Below are 23,251 nucleotides of genomic sequence, written 5' to 3'. Positions count from 1 at the left end.
TTAACATGATCTAGTTAATAAAATGCCCAAATACTTTTTAAACACTTTCAGATGCTGCAATTTGTATGTACGCGGTTGTCTTGAGTGGGGAAAGGACAGTAAGGTTTCCTGGCACTGTGGGAAATATCTAGGAAGGAGGTGAAGTCCCAATTCTGCTTCTGTTGAAGTCAGTGGACATCTTCCTATGAGTTCAGTGGGAGCCGGATCAGCCTTTTTATGTTGGGGTGAATGGTAGGAGATGGAAAGGCATCCTAAGGGAATAGGAAAAGCCAGGGACTCTGGGAAGTTGGGAGAAGGAGCTTTTTAAAATTTTTCAAGTACCATAACTTTGCATGGATTTTAAATCTATTCTAGATGGTGAAGCAGTGTGGTTTGACTAACTCCCAGAGGTAAGGAGGGGTGGAAAGATAACCCCCCAGGCTTTGCAGATCGAGTGCTGTTGGGACTGTTTCATTTTGGGGGGTTCTTTTTGTGTGCCACCTATGTGGTAACCATAGCACCCAGCCTTGTGCTCAAGGTAGCTTTAGTGTCTCTGGCCACTTCAGGAATAGGGATGTCATCTCTCGTTGGAGCTGTCTCTTGGAAGAGGGAGCTGTGTATCCAGGGCGGCCGATGTTGATTGCTGACGTGGCATGTACATGAGCAGTGCTGGTGATCGGCGGTTTCAGAGTGCTGCAGTGTGATTGGGGCTATATAAGAAATAGTGCAGAGACGCTAAAACAAGGGAGTGCTTGGGAGATAAAGAGGGAATTCGGACAGTAGCTGGTGTCCACAGACAGTAGCTGGGAGACCACCCTTAGTTGATCCATGCTGCAGACCACCGACCCCTTCCAGCCTGGCAATTAGATGGGAAAATCCAGCTGAGTTCATGTTCCCTGGAACCTGTGATCATGCCCAGTCCACTTTCCTGCCCAGTGCTTCTGTAGGAAGTGTAGTTCACAGCTTGGTTAGTCACTTTTGCTGCAGTTCCCACGCAGGATAGATAATAAGAGGGAGTGAAAGCTGCTGCTTGTCTTGGCAAATGGAATACTGGGCACCCTGATAATTAAAAAATGTTAATAGCTGTGGTTTGACCAAGAGGAAACCAGTTTAGGAGCCTAAAATGTTCTGCCAGTGACCTCTGTGGAAGGGCCAAGTGTCTGAGATGAGTTCTGATTTTCTTTCAAGCTTATAGCTTCGTGAGTTCAGCCTCTTTTAAATCTCTCTTCCTGTGCTGTGCTTGACGTAACTAAAAGGGCAGCGAGGAGAGAAAATAGCAGAACACGTGTGTTGGAAGGATGTCAACACTGAGGGAGAGGAGTCATTTAGGGTAGTCCAGGAGTGTGCAACTTGGAGCAATGAGATAGGAGAAAGGAAACATGCCAAATATCAGGAAATGCAGTGAGATCGATAGACTGGAATAGTCTCCCAGCAAAGCAGAAGCACCGTCGCTTTGGACATTTAAAACTGGGCAACATGCTACCCTGAGACACATGCTAGAAAATATATTGCAAGGACCTTGAACTGGAAAAGGAGGAAGGAAGGTGGCACAGATAAGGCCCTCAACAGAGACTCAGGAGATCTGGGCTCAAGCCTGGCTATGCTGCAGATTTCCTGTGTGACCTCGGCAAGTCACTTCTCTATCAGGGTCTCAGTTTCCCCATCTGTAAAATGGGGATTATAATCTACCACCCATTGACTGTTTTATCTATTTAGTTCTTTGAGGGCTTAGGGTTTCTTACTATGGGTATGTACTGTGCCTTGCACAGTGGAGCCCTGATCGATAGGCCCCACCCAAGGGGCACAGCTCTGGTAGTAATATTAGGGTGGAATAGATGACCATGTGGGTTTTTTCCCTCTGTCTTTTATGATTTGTTTAGCTCTGAGGCCTGTTATGGGTTAAACTTGCAACATTCCCTTAGTGCTCCAGCCTTTCTTATTGCTTACTACAGAAAGATCATAATGCTGAGTTTGTCATCCTACTCATTTCCACGACTGAAGGTTGTGATGGTCCTAAAGGCAAGATTAGGCCTTTGCTAAGAATGGCCCAAAAGGAGAAACTCTGCCGGGAGGCAGAAAGCAACAAAGAGTTAAAGGGGAAGGGAAAAGGAACAGAGAAAAATACTAACCAAGGGATCAGATTTACGATGCAGTGTGGACACTCAAGCATGGGCTTGGAAACACAGAATTCACAAGCCCGGGTCTCTCAGACCCATGTTCAGTGTAGACGTACCTTATATGAAATAGGCCTGACAGCCCCAGTCTAGTTCTTGGTAGACAAACATCAGCCATGCAAAATCCACCAATCTAACTGGCACTGTCACGGGCAGCGTCTGTATGGAGGCAAGGGGCTGCCAGGTGCCAGGGAGTGTTATGACGATGTATGTTAAGGATTATGAGGCACTCGTACTATGGTAATGGGGGGCCATACAAGCACTAAGTTAAAATAGATAGGTGCTTTTCCCAGGGGCCATGTGGAGCTGATACATGGCAATGGACGAGACATAAATAGCTTGACAACTGACCAGCTGGTTCTCAGAAGGTTCCCTTCCCCCCCCGCCATATCAAAGTAGCTGCATACTTCTGATATTTTTATTCTCATTTCAGTGTGAATTTAGATGCCAGATTGACAGCTGTGGATAGTTGAACCCTTCTCAAGAGAACAGGTGCAGCGTGGGCTGTGTCAGCTCAAGCCTCCTTCATGCAGCCTGCTTGCCTGCCACACACCTGCCCTGGACGGAGCAGCTCTAGGGGCAAGTGGATAATCCACTTCCAGTGACCCACTAGTGGTGGTTTTTGTGATGTGGATTCCTGAGAAATGGCCTGAAACCCAGCCCAACTCATTTCAGACAGGTCCCCAAACAACCTTCAGATTGTGGTTGTATTACTGCAGTCCCAGGAGCCCGAGTCACGGGTCAGGACCCCATTGTGCTAGGTGCTGTACAAACACAGAACACAAAGCAAGTCTCTGCCCCAAGAAGCCCACCCGGGGCTGTTAATAACTTTCAGTCACAACTCAGGCTGGATTTGAGCCAGCGAACTTGAGGGAGAAGGTTCCATTGCCCGTTTGCAGTCTCCTGAGCTGCCCAGCTCCCTGAAACAACTTTCTCTTTGGACACTTATTTTCTGCTTCACGTTTTGGTCGCATACTAAAATGAAAAGAATAGTGAATATTTTCCACCATCTCCATTTCCCATAGGAGCCCTCAAGTTGTCCCTGAATCACTTGGACACAACAAAGGGTTGGTTTTTTTGTCTGTGTGTATTTAAATTTTAAGTGGGTTGGAACTTTATTCTCAAATCTTTCTGCCCCCCAAATTGTTAATGAAAACCTCAAGGATTATATCCCTTTCTAAATGGTGTTTACACTAATATTACTTGCTGTCGGGTCCACTAAATGCACCCCTCAACATGCTTTGCAACTGCATTTTAATTTGGTGTGAAGGCAGCCACCCCTGAGATGAAACAGACAAGTCCTGCGTCATTGCTCCTGTGGTAAAATAATCTTCCTGGGTGTTTCTGCCATGAAACTGAATGAAATGCCCATGTTGGCAGAAGGAGCTACCCTATCTAGGGCCTGATCCTGACTGAGCTTCCTCTACCCTGATTGAAATCATTGGGATCTGCAGGTACTCAGCACTTCTGAAAATCAGGCCCAAGACATCTCACACTGGGCACACAAAAACGGCAGCACATGAGATCAGAGGCTGCTGGTGGAAATGTTCTCCCCTGTGACTCTCCCCAGGCCACAGAGGGGAGTAAGTGTTGGAGGTGAGATTAAAATTTGGGCATTCCTGGCTCCCAGTCCTATGCTCAGACTACCAGGCCACCTAGATCAGAGGGGTCTAAAAATGTGTTAAAATAGATTGTGCATGAAACTGATCAAAAATTAGCCTTGCCTCAGTTGTCATGTTTAAGCAACAAAATGTAACTGAAATGTGGTTATCATGTTGCAGAGCTCCGCTTGGGTGCATTTGAGTGCTAAGTGGTGGGACAGATCACAGAGGGAGTGGTTAGCTGGCCCTGAATAGTTGGGAGAAAGTAGAACAGCAATGTTTGTCTTTTGGCTGGCCACCTCCAGTTTTGCTTGAGGCTTGTTTGGCTCCCAACCATGTTCCAGCTTCCCTGTGAGTTTAACCCTTTCCAGAGCAGCCTTTGCTGGGCCAGCCACCCACAGATGTGTGTCTGTCTGTCTATGGGACTTAATGGCCCTGATTACTGTAACATCTGAGCGCTCACAATCTTTAACATACAGTATTTTTCCTCCCCACCCCCTGTGAGATAGGGCAATGGTATCATTATCCCATTTTACAGACAGAGGACTTTGAGACGTTGAGGGTATATCTGTACTACAAGGGCTACAGCTGCATTGTAGCACTATAGTGTAGACACTTGATACAGTGCTGAAAGGAGATTTTCTGTAAATCCATCCCCTTCGAGGGGCAGTAACTAGGTTGACAGTGCCACATGACAAAACAACCTAGCAGCATTTACACCGAGACTTAGGTCAGCTTAACTGTGTCTCTCAGGGGCATGAATTTTTCCTGGTGGAGAAAGAACCGAACCTGGGTCTCTTATGTCCCAGGCTGGTGCACTGACCACTGGACCAGCCTTCCTGTCTACCGTCTGCGACAAACCTTGGTCAGAGACATGATGATTTTTCATTCACTTTCCAGCGAAAAGCACTTCTAACAAATGGGGCACTCTGCTTTTGCACCGACTTCGCTATGCCCCAGGGCTCCCTCTGAATCCTGTTGCTGCTGCAAGTTCACGAGACATAATAGCAGACATATGTGTTGGCTCATGTCCTTTAGAAAAGGAAAAGTCAGGCTGGCTTTGCAGTGAAGGGTGGTGTAGATTCTTTGTATTTTTCAGCTTTACTTTGGCCCTCATTCAAGCAGTGGAGTTTGTTTGTTTGAAATTGCTGACGGTAAACTAACGCCTCATTATTGCGGGATTGTGGAATGCAGAAACTTGCTATGTTTTTGCATTTGGAAGATGCCAGTATCTCTCCTGTTCCCTGGCTCCCTCCTCTGCCTGTATGTTTGTTAGTGGAGGTTTCTGTGAGAAGCACTGATGTGCTACACCTGTGAATGATACCTGCCTCTCAGGGCTATTGTGAAGCTTCATGTGTGTGTTGTGATCCTTGGACGGAAGCAGCTATAGAATTGAAAAGTGGTGGTGTTATTGTCCTGTCCAATTTGTGCTGGGAGTCGTAGTTGTATATGCTGCCTTACAGGTCATCTGCTCATAACTGGAGGTGCAGGGTGGAGTGGATTTCTTAAAGGGTCTTTCGGCCAACCAGAACTTTTATCTTTCAACTAGCAGATTTGTTGCAGCAGAATTGCCCTGCTTATTCTGATCACTTGTTTACATGAATTGTGGATCCAACCATTCAAATGAAGTTGGAGATTTTATTTCCCCATTTTCAGTTGGATCAGAATGATTATTCTGTCACTCTAACTATGAGTGAAAGTTGTTCTTTGACCAGCCACTTGCCCATTGGTGAAATACATGACTTTGACCCATGAGCCATTGGCCCATTTGACCCAGAACAAACTGTAGGCTATTTTGTTAGTAGGTTTCCCTTGGTAGATGCTTCCCACCAGCTTTGAAGGGAGATGATCTATATCCAAATTACCCAGAGGTAGGGGTGAGGATTGTGAGCGCTCGGCAGGGGCCATCTCTTTATACTGTGTTTGTACAGTGCCTACAGAATGGGGTCTTGGTCCATGCCTGGGTCTCTTAGGCGCTACTGCAACATAAAACAGTGAGCTGTAGCTCACCAAAGCTTATGCTCTAATAAATTTGTTAGTCTCTAAGGTGCCACAAGTCCTCCTTTTCTTTTTGCGAATACAGACTAACACGGCTGCTACTCTGAAACCTATAAAACAGACTGGCTCACATGAGGAGAGGGTCGGTTCCCTTAGGCATCTCTGCCCCCATTCTCCCTTAGTTCCTCTACCACTCACCCTCTTGTCCCCTTCCCAGTGTCCCTCCTCCAACCTCCCCTACTGTCCATCCCCATAATCCCCACTTCCCAGAATCCTTCCTCCCCTGCCAGCAAGTTTTACGGTGTCTCATTTCTTTTTTTATAAAAGTACTTTGATTACATTCCCCCAAAATGAAAAAAAACCCTGACACAGTGCTTTCCCACCCTTCCCAGATTTCTGACTGAGATGAGACTTGACCTGATGATGGCTGGGTAAGTTCTTCGGGATCAGAGGCTTACTGCTTAGCCCCTCAAGCTAGCCAGCTGCCGTGAAAGTTTTCCACCTACAAATCCTCTTAGCCTTGCTGTCTGCACATGTTCAGTGATCAGTTGGGCTCTAGAGTAAGGATCAAGTGACAAACAGGAGAGCCAAATTCTTGCTAATAACATTCTGAATTTTGTTCCCCCGCCAAGGGCTAGTGGGTACCATGTGCTCTGGGGGTAGCCCTCAAGCGAGTGAGACCCTTGTGTCAGGTTCAGATCCAAGGTTTGATCCCTAGGTCTGGGCAAAAAAACAAATACCTTTTCATAAGCTGTTTGTTTAGGCTGCGGGGGGGGGGGGGGGGCGGCTGTATCTTTGGAACCCGGTGGTCAAATGACCTCAAATTTGGATCAATACCCATACCCCACACCCCCATGAAGCATGCCAAATTTCAAGGCAATCTGGATTTTAGAGCACTAAGAAGAGTCTTTGTTTAAACAGAAATGACATCTCAATCTTAACTATAGTGCAGTTAGCTCTCCACTGTAATAATAAACACTCCTGTGAAAATAGGCTTTTCTGAACTCAGCCGATGTCTAATGCACCAATGTGGTCTCATTCTGACTTTATATTATAAATGATCAAGTTAATTTTTAGCATAGTTTAAAAATCACAATGACTTTATTTATGTAGGAAGGATAGTCCTTGTAGTAAAGATGCGATTTCTGGCCCTGGCTTGGCCACGGTCTTGTGCGATTTTGAGCAAATCGCTTCATCTCAGTGATCTTAGTTTCCAAGGCTGTAAAATAGGGATGATCATAGCTTCTTTCCTCAGAGACTAAATTGCATTCATTCATTAATATCTGTAAAGCGCTTTGAGATGTGTAGGTAGCAGACTTTTCAGAGAGTTGTATTAGAGGATCTTACAGTTACGTAGTGCTTGTCATCCCGATGGATTCCCAAAGCACTTTGCAAGCTGATTCATTGGGTATAGGATGTAGAAACTGCAGTAGAGACAGCAGAACAAAAATATACACACTACAAATGGGCAAGGGAGACACTCAAGGAGGCATAGAGGTTAGAAGTCTGCAGCCGTGCTAACATGGCCATTGGCTGGTCGCGTCTCAGAAGCAAGCACAGATGGGAGATGAGACGACAATGACTCTGGAATGGAGGCCAAAGTCAGTTAAGTGCTGTCAGGGCTGGCTAGAAGAATTGAGAGCCTTTGTTTAGCCGTGCTCAATCTTGGCCCAGAAACGGGGTGCCTAGCAACACCAAGATGAGGCCTGCATCCTTCCGCAGATTTAATGAAGCTGTTGTTTAACTCTGTAGTTTGTTCGGATAAAGGTTTCTGGTCATAAGCATGATGACAGGTTTCTGTGACTTTGGCCACATATTCTTTTGCTGTCATGGCAATAGTGGTTCATTTAGAACAGAGACCTCACTTTTAGGTTGAGGGCTCCGTTCTGCAAATCCCTACTTCCAGAAGGGCTCGTTAAACTAGCAGAAAATGACATAACAAGCTCCCATGGCTGAAAGTTGAAGCAACTGGAAACAAGGAGGGCATTTGTAACAGTGAGGCGATTGACCATTGGAATAATAAGGGATGCAGTTGGAGTCTTCATCGCTTGCAGTCTTTAAAGCAAGATCAGATGTCTTCCCAAAGGATCTGTTCTAACTCAGTGGCAAGCTATTGGGCTCAGTGCAGGAATTAAAAATCCTGTGCAGGAGGACACACTAGATGACCATAATAGCTCTTCTGGTCTTAGAGTCTGGGAAAATAGCCCCTTTTTCTTGTGATCTCTCCCATTGACATCCATAAAAGTACTTGTGAAAAAGGCCTGCAAATGTGAGTAAGGATTTCTTGGGCCTCAAGCAATCATCAGAAACTGGAGACCCTCTCAGAAATTTGTCGGACTGTTCAAAATATTCCCCTTTGTTCAGGGATCTCATTAAAGCCATTTTGAAAGGCGTGTGGTTTAAGCAGCTGTGCAGCTGTATGCAGATGTTGTTATGGAAGGATCAGCAGATGTCCATCTCCATTGCATTCAGTGCATCTAAAATCTGAATAGATAAATTATCCACTGGCTCTCAAACCAACAGGATAGATTAGTCATTTTGCCATGCCTGTAGGGATCCACCCCAAGCCTGAATTCACCTTTGAATAGTCTTGGGTTAAAATTAGTCACGCTTATTCCACAGCTGGTTGGAACCCATATCTTTGAGGCTTATCTGTCTACCCACCCAGATTTCCACTGTTCTGGTACTTTCTAACAATGCAGTTCACATCCTGTGAGGGGGGGCTGCAGCATTGGGTGGTTGTTACTGGAAACTGACCAGCACAATAGCCATAGAAGGAAAAAAACAAAAATTGAGCATGTAGACCCAGCATATAGAACAGCACTCTTTAAGGGCCTGATCCAAAGCACATTGAAATCAATGAAAAGACTCCTGTGGAACCAGGATCAGGTGGGTTTAGTGCTGTTACTTCAGACTTCCTAGGACTTGTTCAGAGAGAGGAGACAGGAAACCCAGAAGAAAATGCGTCTGAAACCAGGTTGTGAGGCTTCTTTGCATGACTGTCTCGCTGTCGTGTTTGCTTGGTGCAGGGAGCTCTCTTCCATTCAGCATGAATGATGATGGCCGTCCCTTTCTCTAAAGGCAGCATCTAGAACAGTGACTGCAAAAAAGCTGGGACCTGATCTAAAGCTCATTGAAGTCAATGGGCATCTTCCCATTGACTTTGGAGCAGGTTTTCCAATGCAGAGAACTCATCTTCGGTCCACACACAGTAAACTGCCACTGGTCTGCCTAAAGGAGCTTTTCTGAGTCTTGGGTGCTTTGTGGGCCACTCGGGGAAGCTTGTAGAGGCCAACTGACTCTGAGGTTAGCCAGTGAACTGTTAGCTCTTAAAGTTTTGATACTTACACTTTCTGAAGCACTTATCTGAGCTGTAAGCTGCCTTTGCTTCCACAAGCATAACATTTTCAGCAGAGTCAGGGGCCGTCCCTAGCTCTCTGCATCATGGCGCTCAGGGTGTCTGAACTAGATTTCCGGCCTTGTCTCTCAGCCTTCTGCTGTTGACTGATGTTAAACCACAACACGGTGCCTTTCCATCAGATCCATGTGAGTGGGCTGCCATTGACTTCATTGGGGTTCTGCCCAGGCACAGGGGTGGACCCGGGCAGATCCAATTGCAGGAGCAGTGCCCAAGCTTCTTAAGAACCTTTTTGTTTCCAATCCAGCTGTGCTGCACACAAACCCTTATTGGCTTCGACATTCATGTGCATCTGCAGGTTTAAAGACGGTTGCATTCCTTGGTGAGGAGAGGGCCAAATATTGAGACATTTTGTGGAAATGTAAAAGAGGGTGGGGTGGTCATTTTAAACCGATTATAACTTGAACTACTTGTTCTGTGTCATGGAAATGTTGACCCAAAATCCCTCTTACCTTAATCACAGTAACATTCAAAAAGATGTTGTGTGTTTACGTTAGCAGTAGCATATAAGATCCCCATTGCGCTAGGCGCTGTACAACTACAGAACCAAAGGAGGTCTCCAGGACACCGACCATAAGTTTGAGACGAGAGGTGGATATGACATGCAGGCAGGGAGCGTGATGTGAGAATGAGGCAATATTGGTCAGTTGCCTTCCTGTGAAAAGCGAAAGGGCTGTATGAAATATAGCAGAGGAGGGGAGGGGAGTTTCAGCTGGACCATTGCCTCCTTAATGTACCTGTGTAGTAGGACATATCAATACAACAGCCACTCCCACTCATCCCATGATCAAGCTACACAGGAATAATTTAGCACGCTTGCAGCTTTACATTGTAATGGACCTTGATATAATCATAGCCCGACAGTAACAGTCTGTCCTGTTTATATGAAGATGCCTCCTCCTGTTAAATCTACAAACAGATCACACACCCAGTGTGCTTCATTTAAAACCCCAATGATCCCCCAGGGTGGCTGCACAGTGTGATAATCTGAAAGGAATGTAGGAGTCTAATCGAAATGGAGAACAAATACTTTGTGAAGTGCCTGCTCCAATCCCTTGTGTGCTCTTACAGGCGCGTTGTCCTCCCATCTATGTACAGTCTAGGAGCCTTTCATCACTCCCTCCCTTCTTAGCAAGGCCGGGCCCTCCTCTCTGGTCACACTTCTCATGCAGGTCACACGCATTCTGATACACAGACTAACACCCTCAACAATAAATCTAAAAGATTAATTAAAAACAAACCAACCCAGCCCCGCCGGCAGCACTGGGAATCCATCTCGAATGTTCTCTAGATGGCTTATTCGTGGCAAAAATAAATAACCTCTTCAATCGGGCAATTGAGAATGCAAATATCCCATGCTAATTCAAAAGAGAAATTGGGCTCTGGACTGGAGAGCTGATTAACATACAATCCTGCAGGCTACTGCACTCTCGGTCTCGTATAGAATTTCAACAGACCAATTGGCTACAGCACCTAAGGACACTGCTTGGAGGATTTCACGATAAACATATTATTTTAATGTTCCTTGCTTTATTGTGAATTGCCATTGTCTAGTCCCAAGATATGTTTTGTTGTTCTCTGTCCGTGCTAATGGCAACTGCAGTTACTCCAATGAGATCGTCCAGGTCTTTGTTTTCCATCAGCAACCAGATGGGTTTTTAAATTCACACTCCCTACTGCTGACAAAACAAAGATTTTCCCTTTTTCTTCTATAAGCTGGGAGGATGGGAAAAGCATATTGAAGTGGCTGCTTCTTCTGTCTGTTAAAACATCATGCATGTGGAGGGGTATAATTAACCTTTTGCTAGGAATAAAAATGTTACGCTTGCATATCTTTTTAACAAAAAACTCTGCGTTTTCTGATGAGAAACAGGAATTCTATCCTGATTCTTCTTAGTCCATATATCAGCAGTAATATGTGAAATGCACTGTTCAAGTCTTTCAGATTCACAGGTAATAAAGAATTGAAGCCTGGGACCTGCATGAATAAAAATAATATAATAGTTCCAAATAACCCTCCCATATTGTTATCCCTCAATGAACCTTAAACCTCTATAAAGCTACTCCTTGACTGTTGGGAAGGAGGGGAGCTAAAGTAGGGGAAACAAATCTAATGCTTTTCAATCATATAATGCCCACCAGATATAACCTGTTACATGTAGTAACTCCAGTGTTCATTCACATTTTGGAGCTTATTATTTTTATTGATTTTAGTATTAAAAAAGTCTCCAATCGTTTGGGTGCATGTTCTGTAGAAACGCTTAGGCTGTGAGTTTTAAAGCCATCTGAAGGATTTGGGCTCCCAGTTCCGGGCCATCCAAACCCTCCAGGTGACTTTGAAAATCGCACGTCTGGATTAATGCAAAGGCCCTATAGGCCTATACCTGGGATCCCAGCTGTTGGAGTTACATGAGATGAGAATCTCAGCTTTTGTTTCAAATGTTTCCAGCCCTCTTGGATGTGAAGAAACACTTGAAAATGTGATCTGAGTGTCACTAAAGTCTGTCTGAGTCTGCAGGTGGCATGAAACAATAGCTCCAAGAGATGTGCTCCGTTTGTCTTCTCTCTGAAACGTGCTAGCACCCTAAGGAGGGGGCAGGGCCGCAGGCTGGGAGTAGGTCTGGGGGGGCGCCATGTGAAATGTGTGTAGGGCTCTGAATTGCTTTAACTCAGCCCTGCCTGCTCCTGCAATCTGATGTGTGTGGGCTGTCCCCTGCACCCACATGGAGTGCTGTTGACTTCACTGGGACTCCATGAAGGTATAAATAAGGGTCTCCCTGTACTGATTGAATTGTATAATCAGGACCATAGCTTTTACCAGCTGAGACCCTGATCCTACAATTGGATGGACCCCTGAACATTGAAGTCAGCGGGGCATTAATCATTAACTCCTCTGTGCCCATTTATCCATCTGACATAACTCAGATCATCCCCGTAACTCAGACTCCTTTCTGACAGGGATCTGCTAAGAGCTGAGCACCCAAATTGATCTTTTAAAAAAAAAACACATAGATAGAAATAAAAATGCTGATGCTTTAAAAAAATACATTTCAGCAGATTTCAGAGTAGCAGCTGTGTTAGTCTGTATTCGCAAAAAGAAAAGGAGGACTTGTGGCACCTTAGAGACTAACAAATCTATTAGAGCATAAGCTTTCGTGAGCTACAGCTCACTTCATCGGATGCACTTGGTGGAAAAAACAGAGGGGAGATTGATATACACACACAGAGAACATGAAACAATGGGTTTTATCATACACACTGTAAGGAGAGTGATCACTTAAGATAAGCCATCACCAGCAGCAGGGGGGGGGGAAGGAGGAAAACCTTTCATGGTGACAAGCAAGGTAGGCTATTTCCAGCAGTTAACAAGAATATCTGAGGAACGGTGGGGTGGGGGGGAGAAATAACATGGGGAAATAGTTTTACTTTGTGTAATAACTCATCCATTCCCAGTCTCTATTCAAGCCTAAGTTAATTGTATCCAGTTTGCAAATTAATTCCAATTCAGCAGTCTCTCGTTGGAGTCTGTTTTTGAAGCTTTTTTGTTGAAGGATAGCCACTCTTAGGTCTGTAATCAAGTGACCAGAGAGATTGAAGTGTTCTCCAACTGGTTTTTGAATGTTATAATTCTTGACATCTGATTTGTGTCCATTCATTCTTTTATGTAGAGACTGTCCAGTTTGACCAATGTACGTGGCAGAGGGGCATTGCTGGCACGATGGCATATATCACATTGGTAGATGCGCAGGTGAACGAACCTCTGATAGTGTGGCTGATGAGATTAGGCCCTATGATGGTGTCCCCTGAATAGATATGTGGACAGAGTTGGCAACGGGCTTTGTTGCAAGGATAGGTTCCTGGGTTAGTGGTTCTGTTGTGTGGTGTGTGGTTGCTGGTGAGTATTTGCTTCAGATTGGGGGTCTGTCTGTAAGCAAGGACTGGCCTGTCTCCCAAGATCTGTGAGAGTGATGGGTCGTCCTTCAGGATAGGTTGTAGATCCTTGATGATGCGTTGGAGAGGTTTTAGTTGGGGGCTGAAAGTGATGGCTAGTGGCGTTCTGTTATTTTCTTGGTTGGGCCTGTCCTGTAGTAGGTGACTTCTGGGTACTCTTCTGGCTCTGTCAATTTGTTTCTTCACTTCAGCAGGTGGGTATTGTAGTTGTAGGAATGCATGCTAGAGATCTTCTAAGTGTTTGTCTCTGTCTGAGGGGTTGGAGCAAATGCGGTTATATCGTAGAGCTTGGCTGTAGACAATGGATCGTGTGGTATGATCTGGATGAAAGCTAGAGGCATGTAGGTAGGAATAGCAGTCAGTAGGTTTCCGATATAGGGTGGTGTTTATGTGACCATCGCTTATTAGCACCGTAGTGTCCAGGAAGTGGATCTCTTGTGTGGACTGGTCCAGGCTGAGGTTGATGGTGGAATGGAAATTGTTGAAATCCTCGTGGAATTCCTCCAGGGCTTCTTTTCCATGGGTCCAGATGATGAAGATGTCATCAATGTAGCGCAAGTAGAGTAGGGGCATTAGGAGACGAGAGCTGAGGAAGCGTTGTTCTAAGTCAGCCATAAAAATGTTGGCATACTGTAGGGCCATGCGGGTACCCATCGCAGTGCAGTGTTTCTATCTTGTTTAAATCCAGACCATTCCCTTGCAAGCTCTGCAGCCAAGTCTGAGCAGTGCTGTGCTACTGTATAATAGAAACTGGCCTAGGGACACAAGCGGAACCTGCCCAAGCTGACGGCTGGGAAAAAAGCAAATAGGCAGCTGATTTTTATAGTCTAAGGTGGTGGTAATGACCCCAGTAAGGACATTGGTAACCTGACAACTGAGTTTTGTCTTCTGGATGTCTTTTTTTAAACGGAAGAGCAATCCAAACGCTTTCTTTATGGATTTGTTTCAGTTTAGTCGCACAATAATAAAGGCCCATCAAATTTCCCTAAACTTCTGTAGTAATGGCATAATCTAGCCCACATTTTTCAGATTTACAGACAAAGAGAAATTTCCATGAAGTTCTTGCATGCACAGCCCAAGACCCTGTCTCCAAAAACATCAATTCACTGCCTTCTCTAACACCAAAGGAAAAAGAGTCTATTAAAAGCAACGTTGATGACTCCAACAAAGCTTGCCCAATTAATTATTTTTAATAGCTAATAAACCTTGGACGTCTCAGTAATCTGACAATATTTTGTGTTTGGGTTTAGAGATGATGAGTGTATAATCTGGACTCCGTTACCTTTCCATTTGACTCATCCTGATATAAAGCTTGTTTTTTCTTTTTCCTCCAGAGTGCCATGACTGGTGGGGACTAGATTGCAGGCAGAATGGTTCTGAGATTCCTGCCAACTGCTCTTGCTGTGCTGCCATTAAAAGCCTCCAGGTAGTGACTGACCTAGGACAATTATCAGAAAACCTCCAGAGGCCTCAGCCCCTCTTAATCAAGGTAATGCATATGTTTTTAACGCCAGAAGGGAGCATCGTGATCATATAGTCTTAACCATCTGCGTAACACAGATCAGAGAACCAAACCCCCGTGATATCTGCATTAAGCTCATAATTTCTGTTTGAACTACAGCAGCTCTTTTAGAAAGACATCCCATCTTGGAGACTTAGTGATTGAGATCCCACCACATCCCTAGGTAAATTGTTCCAATGGTTAATTGCTCTCCCTGTTAAAAATGCAAAGCCCAGATGGCTGTTCTTGTTTGATGTGATGCAAGGAAATGGAAATGGGAGAGAAAATAGCCAGGTTCACACTGCTGATCTTTCTCTTTTGCTGTTGTTTAAGACAGGGCAGCATCTGTCTTATGATGAACTGAAGCATTTTCAGTCCCAGTACCCGGAATTGACAGAGATCACAATAGAAGAGAATTCAGCTGAACTTTGGCGCTGCCTTCCAAGACAGATGTTTCCATTTGCCTTCCCCTGGTGAGTTGAGACAAAATACGTGGAAGTTGCACGCCACCCTTTTCCAGGGGTACCCAAGCTCTGCCCAGTTCAGAAACTTATTGATGACTTCTCAGGAGCCTGTGGGTTACACCTGATTGGCCAAAAAAGATAAGAGCAGAATTTAGCCCACCTTTGCCCCTAAATGAAATGCAGTCCATGGAGACTGGGGAGATATGATTGAGGTTTATAAAATCACGACTGGTGTGGAAAAAGGAAATAGGGAAGTGTTGTTTACTACTTCTCATAACACAAAAACTAGGGATCAGCAAATGAAATTAAATAGGCAGCAGGTTTAAAACAAATAAAAAAGTATTTCTTCACACAATGCACAGTCAACCTGTGGAACTCCTTGCCAGAGGATGTTGTGATGTCCAAGACCATAACAGGGTTCAAAAAAGAACTAGATAAGTTCATGGAGGATAGGTCCATCAATGGCTATTAGCCAGGATGGGCAGGGATGGTGTCCCTAGCTTCTGTTTGCCAGAAGCTGGAAATGAGCGACAGGGGATGGATCACTTGATGATTTCCTGTTCTGTTCATTCCCTCTGGGGCACCTGGCACTGGCCACTGTCAATAGATAGGATACTGGGCTGGATGGACCTTTGGTCTGACCCAGGAGGGCCATTCCTACATTCTTATGCCGGCCTCAATGCAGAATACTCCATCCTGAGCCATGTGGAAGGCTCCTCTGATCAAGTTGGAGCATTGCATGCTGGGACTTTGTATGCTGTTCCTCACAGTAAGATCAGGCTGAACTTGGGTCGCATGGTACAATTTCTTGGGTATAATCTGATCTCAGTCTGAAGGAAACCTGGGTATCAGAGTTTCAGGAACGATCTACGTTCCAGATATAACTGTGTAGGGTCTTAAAGTGTGTCAGGGACCTCAGCTTGTGTTGACCCTGTCTGTGACCTGTGCTAAAGGGCTACAGTTGTCCAAGGCTTTGACACAGTACAGGAGCATGATAGGATGCCATCTAGAAGCAACACCTTATTTTTACAGGTTTCAGAGTAGCAGCTGTGTTACTCTGGATCCGCAAAAAGAACAGGAGGACTTGTGGCACCTTAGAGACTAACACATTTATTAGAGCATAAGCTTTCATGGGCTACAGCCCCACTCATCCTATCCTACCTCCTGTTCAAATATGCATCACTGTGTAAGGGAAAGGTGTGACCAGGGCACAGGCCTAGGAGCTGGGGAGTCATGAGTTCTAATCCCAACTCTGACAGTGACTCTGTGGGAGCAAGAGCCTTCACCTGGCTGTGCTTCAGTTTCTCCATCTATAAAATGAGACTAATAATATGTAGCTACCAACCTCATAGGGGTGTTGGGGATGAATGTTTGTGAAGACCTTTGACATTGGCCAGAGGCTATATAAGTGCTAAGCATTATTATAAAGTGATTCTTTAATATGTTTTATAGGAACAAAGCCCTGAATAAAACTCAGATTCTCCAGGAACTTTTCCCTGCCTTGTCTTTGCTGGCGTTCCCAAAGGCAATCTCCCTGGAAAGCTGCTTTCTCATTCGCAACCCAGAGTTAGGGAATAAGGTGAGAAATCCATCACGAGGATGCTTTCCTCTTTTGTGTAGGTACATTTCCTTGATGCAGGAAAGTCACCCATGTGCAGAGAGCCAGTGTAAGGCCTATGTACCAGGAGGTGCTCACGTGTCACTTGGCTTGTACGCTGGTGCTCTGCAAAGGAATATGTTTCTCCCACCAGTGCAATCAATTGCTTTTCCGAAGCGCACTGGGAAATGGAGATTCTTGTCTGATGAGTAAAGCCTGGGGAATGCAAGTTGGGATGGCTGGGTTTTGTTCCTGCCTCACTGTGACTTTGGGGGCCAGTCATTTGCTGTCTCTCTGCCTCAGTTTCCCTATCTGTAAAATAAGGATCTGACTTGGGGTCTGTCTGCCCTACAATTAAAAACCTGTGGCTGGCCTGTGTCAGCTGGCTTAGTTGCAGTAAGAACAGGAGGACTTGTGGCACCTTAGAGACTAACAAATTTATTTGAGCATAAGCTTTCGTGAGCTACAGTTCACTTCATCGGATGCATTCAGTGGAATGCAGGAATTCAGTTGCAGTGTAGGCGTTCAGGCTCACCCTGGAGCCCAGGCTTTAGGATCCTAAACTTGGGAGGGTTCCAGAGCTTGGGCTGCAGCCCAAATGTCTACACCACAATGAAACAGCCCCAAGCACCGCAAGCCTGAGTCAGCCAGCCTGGGCCAGCAGGGAGTGTCTAACTGCAGTGTAGACATACCCATAGCTACTTAGGAGGAGGATTGTGAAGTTGTGAAATTAATGCAGTAGCTCCCAACCATTTTTTGTTGGCACAGATCAGGGATGGGTGCTCCTGAGTGTATCCCCTCACTCTGGGCCTCTGCCTGTTCTCTCTCCCACCTCTAGGCCCATTTTTCCTCTTTGTCTTGTTTGTTTTTCTTTGAGTGCAGAGGAGTGGTGGGGCTGTGCTGCTTTGTATAGCTGAAGAGGGGCATCAGCAGCCTTCAGGGCCTTGGGTTTGGTATGATTTCATATTGATAACCCCGTAATAAATAGTCCTCTAAACAGCAGCCACTGGTTGGTTGAGCCATGCCCGGAAAGGACAGGGAGAGGTTTTGAAGCTCCTTCCTCTATATCTTTCCTCCTTCCCATCTGTTACAGACCCACAGACTGCACAGCCTGTTTGCTGTTGGAAGCGGCCAGCTAACCTTGAATATTGCACCTTCCAAGGAGTGCAGTGGACACTGCAGGACTCTGTCGGTGGAGCTGGAAGCTGGGGATTTCGGTGAGTTCCAGTGCTGCAGTGAGTAGACCTAGGTGATCCCCTCCTGAAGGCCAGACGCCTGCTCGCGGTTGTGTCTTGTACCAAGTGCCTCCGACAGAGATGAGCATCTACCTCCAGCACCAATTAATTGCACCCAACCAACTGTGCCAAGCTGTCTCATGTAGTGGGAGAGAAAAATTACTCCCCAGCCCTTTCGAGGGCTCAGTTTATGACCTGGAGCAGAACCGGCATAATGCCTTGAGATACTCTACGTAATTTCATGCCTAAGTCCTGATCTCTCACTGTTTTCTTGGCCAAGCCCCCACTGATTTCCAAGGATCATTTGAGTCTCCTTTCCCTTGAGGTCCTGCAGGCAGAGGAGTTTCATAGCCTTGTTCATTAACATTTTGTCTGCATTTATCAAGTCCCTTCTAAAGCATTGTCTTGTCACGTTGCCGAAGACTAGCAGGGTCAGGTTAGGTGAGTGCTTAGAGAGGAAACCACTCAGGAATAGCCAGGATGCTGGAGGAAATGGTGTGGATGACTTACTCGCCCCATTCCCTCTGAGCCTATTCTGATGGATGCCCTGCTGGGGTGCTGCTGGAGGTGCTGCCCTGTGATAGAGAAGTAAAATGGAGGCCCTGATCAGCTTCTCTTCTATCTACATATTTATCACAGTGGTGTCTGAGCTTGTCCAGTACAATAACCAGTCATGGGCCCGTCTCATGCTGCTTTCTGTTGTGTTTCCCAAAGGCTATGCCAGCGCGGATTACTGGAAGATGAGCTTTAACTCCAGAGGAGCAGAGCCCATAGTCATTTGCGATGGATCCTCTAGCTAAGAACTGTGGGATAGCTGGAGTCCAGTCCGGTGTGAGAAGAAATGCGCAAGGGGGACAAGTAGATGGGTGTATAAAAGCAATGAAACTGGTGCAGCTGAAACATCCCGGGGAAGCAGCTTTGCCCACCATGTGGGAGGCCTTGTGTTTCAAGCAACCGTTTCCCCGACCCCCAAGGTAATACTTGCCCATCTTCTGACATAACTTGGGAGAGAGGCAGTTGCACTGATCACCCCCCTCAGGTAAGCCCTGAGGGTGCACGCGTTTGTTTTCCTGAGAGCAGGCAGATGTATTTCTGAGAACAAGTTTCTCCTTGTGTCCTTTGTGTCTATTGCACTGTTAAAATTTCACAGGGAGCCCCAGAGCGGGCGAAATCGTGACTGAAACCCTCCGGTGCATTCATCCCGGAGAGGTAACATTGGGCCTGCCTATTGGGGACATATGATTGACATGTTCCATGGTTCCTCCCCCCACATCACAACCTAGTTCCATGCCCCACAAGGAGGAGAATGAGACCCACAGCCCCCATTCACAGACTCAGGCCTGGCTCCCTGCCACAGGAAAAGAATGGGCCTTACAGCCCGGTTGCAAAGACTACCACACACAGCAGCGTTCTTGTACCAAATGAATCTGTTTAACCCTTTATCCCCCCTTGTCTCGTGATTGCTCTTCTGCATTATGACAGCCTCGGAGCATTGCTGGTTCCAATAAATAATCACTATGTTCTTTTCCTCCTCTAACAAAAATACCGGTGTGAATTTGACTGTCCGGGTTCTGAGAGTGCAAGAGCTTTGGTGAGAGCCAGGCTGAGGTGCGGGGAAGCACTGCATAAGCTTCCCTTTCCAGATTGATGAGTGAACTGCACCACCATGCTCTCCTACGGCTCCACCTGGGTCTGACTTGGAAACCCCCAGTTAAGATTTTCGAAAGTGACTAGTGATCTTGAGCCCCCTCATTCTCAGACAATGCTGAGCACCCACCCTGTGAATATCAGGCTCCCTTGAGGTCTCTCAAGTTGGCCACCCAGAATCACTGATTTCCTTTGAAATCTTGGCTCCTGTCTACATTGGCGAGGCAAAGGGCATCAGCACCTTACTCACAAATCTTGCTTGCATATACTATGCAGCTCTTGTTTGAAATGTGCTGGCTTGCTTTCCTTGGCCAGTAGGGGAAGGACCTAAATGAGGGCAGTTTTTAGGATCTGGTTTACCTGGAAGTTCCTTCTTCCCCCCCAGACATTTGTGTGTTAACTCCTTCCAGACCCCAAAGCTCCATCTCTCTCCAGAATGAATGTTGATTTTTTTCCTGAGTCCTTTCCGAGCTTCCTCTGCAGGTTTCCTGTTGCTTGTGTGCTCCCCTGTCCGGTGCCTTTAGAGAGGATCAGTTTCATCATGTGCCGGCTGCAGTTACAGCCGTTCCTCCCAAGTCTGATCCTATGGGTCTTTGTTCCTGCTGTGGACGATGGCTTACAGATGTGTCAGATTGAAGTCATAGCCCTGGGCTGCGGTTCAGGACATACTCTCTCACTTGTTTGTATAGTATTGTGAGAGCCTTTTTCATTTTGAAGCAAGTTAATCATGTTATGAGACACAAGAATCTTTTCGTTTGTAAACATCTTTAGGTCAATTAAAAGAACGGAGTGGAACGATTTCACTCCACCCTCTTGCAGTTTTCTAACAGCTGGAAAATGGGTGTGAAGCTGCTGCTGGTATTTAATTGTGTTACAGTAATGCTTAGAGGTTCCAGTCCAGATCAGAGCCTCATTTTGCTGGGTGCTCTACAAAGCTAAAATAGAAGACAGTTACTGTCTCAAAAGAATTTATAGTCCAAGGACACGATCCTGCAAACACTTCCATATGTGCATAATGCTTATGAGTTACTCGGGGGGAGGAGGGGAGTGTTTGCAGAATCAGTCCCTAAAGAGGGAAAAGACAAAACAGGTTGAGTAGAACGTGAGAGGGTGGGGATTGTTTTAGCTGGCTTTGACCAATAAAGGTCTAATTTTAATTGGTAGCAAAATATCACAGGGAATTAGGGTAGTACAACTCCCAGTATTATTGTTTGCTAATTTTTGTTGGTGGGTTTTATACTAGTGATTGTGTGCACACCCTACACTCTCACACATGTGTAGCCCTCTGAAGGACTGGATCCTGTGCAAGTTACCCTTGATTTCAATGGCAGAAGGATCATGCCCTAAACACACAAATTAGGGACTGATGCTATTTACAGTTTGGCAACTTCTCAATTTAAATTCGGAGGCTAACATGGTTACCTCATCAGCTCCCAGGTTTCCCTGTGCCTAGCTCCATTTTTATTAAGCATTCAATGAGATACACAGACAGGGACTATATTGGACTCAGTGTTAAGATCATGAGTGAGTTAGTGCTGCTATTGCTTCTAAGTGTCCTTGAATGTGACTTGTAAAAAGTTGCAGAGAAAATTGCCAGTAAAGTTAAATGGCTGTGTTTTGTGACCCACGTCAGTGCCAACGCGGCTCCCTGGCTTTATGGAAGGACAAGAAATCAGTCAATAGGACAATCAGCTGTCAGGCTCTCTAACAAGCAGTGGGTTCTAAAGCTGGTTGTATGAGTAGAGTATGTCTACTCTACAGACGTGCACCCATAAAAATGGCTCCTCCCCAGCTCAAACACAACTAGCAGAGCATTACGCCAGTTGGCCAGATGATGGTGAATCTGTCCTGATTGCACATCTGCTTTCCAAGTGCACTTTTGGTCTCTGCTTAAGTTTCCAGAGCTGTGTCTAGGAGACAGTGCTCACATGTCCAAACCTCACTGCTTTTGGAATTTACATCATTTGTTTTTACACTTCCAGTATGCGTTCTCCTCTGCTTCCAAGAGCTGTAAGGCATTAAAGGCAGACTTAGCTGCTAAACTAAAACAAGAGGAGGCTGATTTTACTCTACTTGTTAAGATACTGAAGAATCAAATGTGGCCCCATCAGCACTAGAGTACAAAGCCCTGGTCTGTTGTGTGGTTTCTAGCTCAAGCCCATCCCTGTCTCTGGCAGCCAGGGAAATGGCGTTAGCATCTTGCTCTGATTCAGTACAGGCATGGCTGTCAGGGTTTGAACGCTTGTGTGGATAAGGCCAAAGGAGAATGAGGCTGGTGAGGCTGAGATGCAGCATGCTCCTTATCAACTCTTTCCAGTCTAGATAGTCTGATGACTGCCGGCAAGAACTGGTCCCATCCCATCCACCACCCCGTTTGTGTTTTGGGGGCACAACTTCTCCCAACCAGAAAAGCAGCAGGATTTCCAAAGCAGTGACAGGCTTGAGAGGTGGGGAAGGGCAATTCTATTCTTGCAATCTCCCCAAACCGAGGACTTAGTAGAGAAAGGGTTAAATGCTGCCCCAAATAGCCAGCCGGCTCCTATGGCTCTGGAGTTTGTAACAGAGTGGAGCAACCTGGCCATCTTCTCAGTTCCTGAGGCATCTTAGCAAGTGGATCAGGTCGTTGATGCTGTATATAATGTCACGGGTGTCAGTGTCCTCCAGCATTGTCCAACATTTGTGGGCCCTTCTGCGTACAACATGTCTTAAACAGTCCCCATGTGCGGCTAGTTGCACACCTTGCCCTGCTCTCCCATTCACCCAGTTCATCCCTCTTTTGAAATTCACTGCGTGCCTAAATGCTTCGTGTATGAGCCTGGAGATGGACTTGTACCTCCTTGAATGCCATGGCCTTGCAAAGCTGCTGTGAAAATTCACCAGTCAAGGCACAAAACTTGCTCGCTTGCCCTTGCCCACAATGACCGGAGATAACGAAACTGTCGTATCTTACTCAAGGAAAGACTACCTGCTCCAGGGAAGGGGGCAGGTAGAACTTTGCAGAGGCTGTTTAAGGCCTGTCTCCGATAATCCAAGACATTGACTGTCTATCCTGATCTCTCTGGTTTCTGAACGCAGGGTAATTGAATGGAGGAGAAAGGAGTCTGACTACTTTCCCAATTTCAACAGCGGGAAACTAGGGGGATCTGGACACCCAGTTCCCATTGATTTTTTAACAAGAATTGTGCAGTGCTGCAAATCTGAACCTCTGACTCCCATTGCAAAGCCCTGGAGAGTTTTCTAGGGTAAGATCCTACTGGAGTGAGATGGCTTTTGGTGCATGTACCAGCCCCTCCCTCAACAGCTGTTGCAAAGTGCCCACTCTCCAGATGGGAGGGGAGGTACTGGCTGTGCCGTATGGTGCACTTTGTCTTGACATATGTCTATGCTAATTGCAGCTTGGATAGACGTGGTGAAGACATGGCGGCATGGACCCCAGCACAGGCTAGCAATGCAAATACCCAGGACATCAGGCGGGCTTGTAGAGCCCAAGTTGAAGTCCGTGCCACCAGGCCTTCACTGATCTTTTTAGCTATGTCAGCCAGATTAAAGCTGGCATGGATATGGCTACCCAAGCTGCAGTCCCACCTCTGACTGCAGCGTTAGATACAGCCTTAGAGGAATGGGGAAGAAAATCAAGTTAATAGTGATTTGAATGGTAACCGCACTACACAGTATGAGGAAGACGA

At 46.0% G+C, this 23,251-nt stretch overlaps 1 protein-coding gene across 6 annotated transcripts in view; it reads left to right on the top strand.

Annotated features, from left to right (window-relative positions):
- Positions 1 to 22,683, top strand: part of C21H6orf89 (chromosome 21 C6orf89 homolog) — a 35,965-nt gene extending 13,282 nt beyond the window's left edge. For all 6 annotated transcript variants that reach the window (XM_038379649.2, XM_038379651.2, XM_043500665.1 and 3 more), the window contains 5 exons: positions 14,456 to 14,610; positions 14,956 to 15,095; positions 16,539 to 16,665; positions 17,777 to 17,900; positions 18,633 to 22,683. In XM_038379649.2, the coding sequence (XP_038235577.1) occupies positions 14,456 to 14,610; positions 14,956 to 15,095; positions 16,539 to 16,665; positions 17,777 to 17,900; positions 18,633 to 18,718 (632 nt within the window). In that variant the 3' untranslated portion in view covers positions 18,719 to 22,683. The remainder of the gene's footprint in view (positions 1 to 14,455; positions 14,611 to 14,955; positions 15,096 to 16,538; positions 16,666 to 17,776; positions 17,901 to 18,632) is intronic.
- Positions 22,684 to 23,251: the final 568 nt, after the last annotated feature.

The sequence above is a fragment of the Dermochelys coriacea genome, chromosome 21 (genome assembly GCF_009764565.3).
Source record: "Dermochelys coriacea isolate rDerCor1 chromosome 21, rDerCor1.pri.v4, whole genome shotgun sequence".
In the NCBI taxonomy this organism is placed as follows: domain Eukaryota; kingdom Metazoa; phylum Chordata; order Testudines; family Dermochelyidae; genus Dermochelys; species Dermochelys coriacea.
The sequence above is the reverse complement of the archived record's forward strand: the minus strand, read 5'-3'. Positions and strand labels throughout refer to the sequence as shown.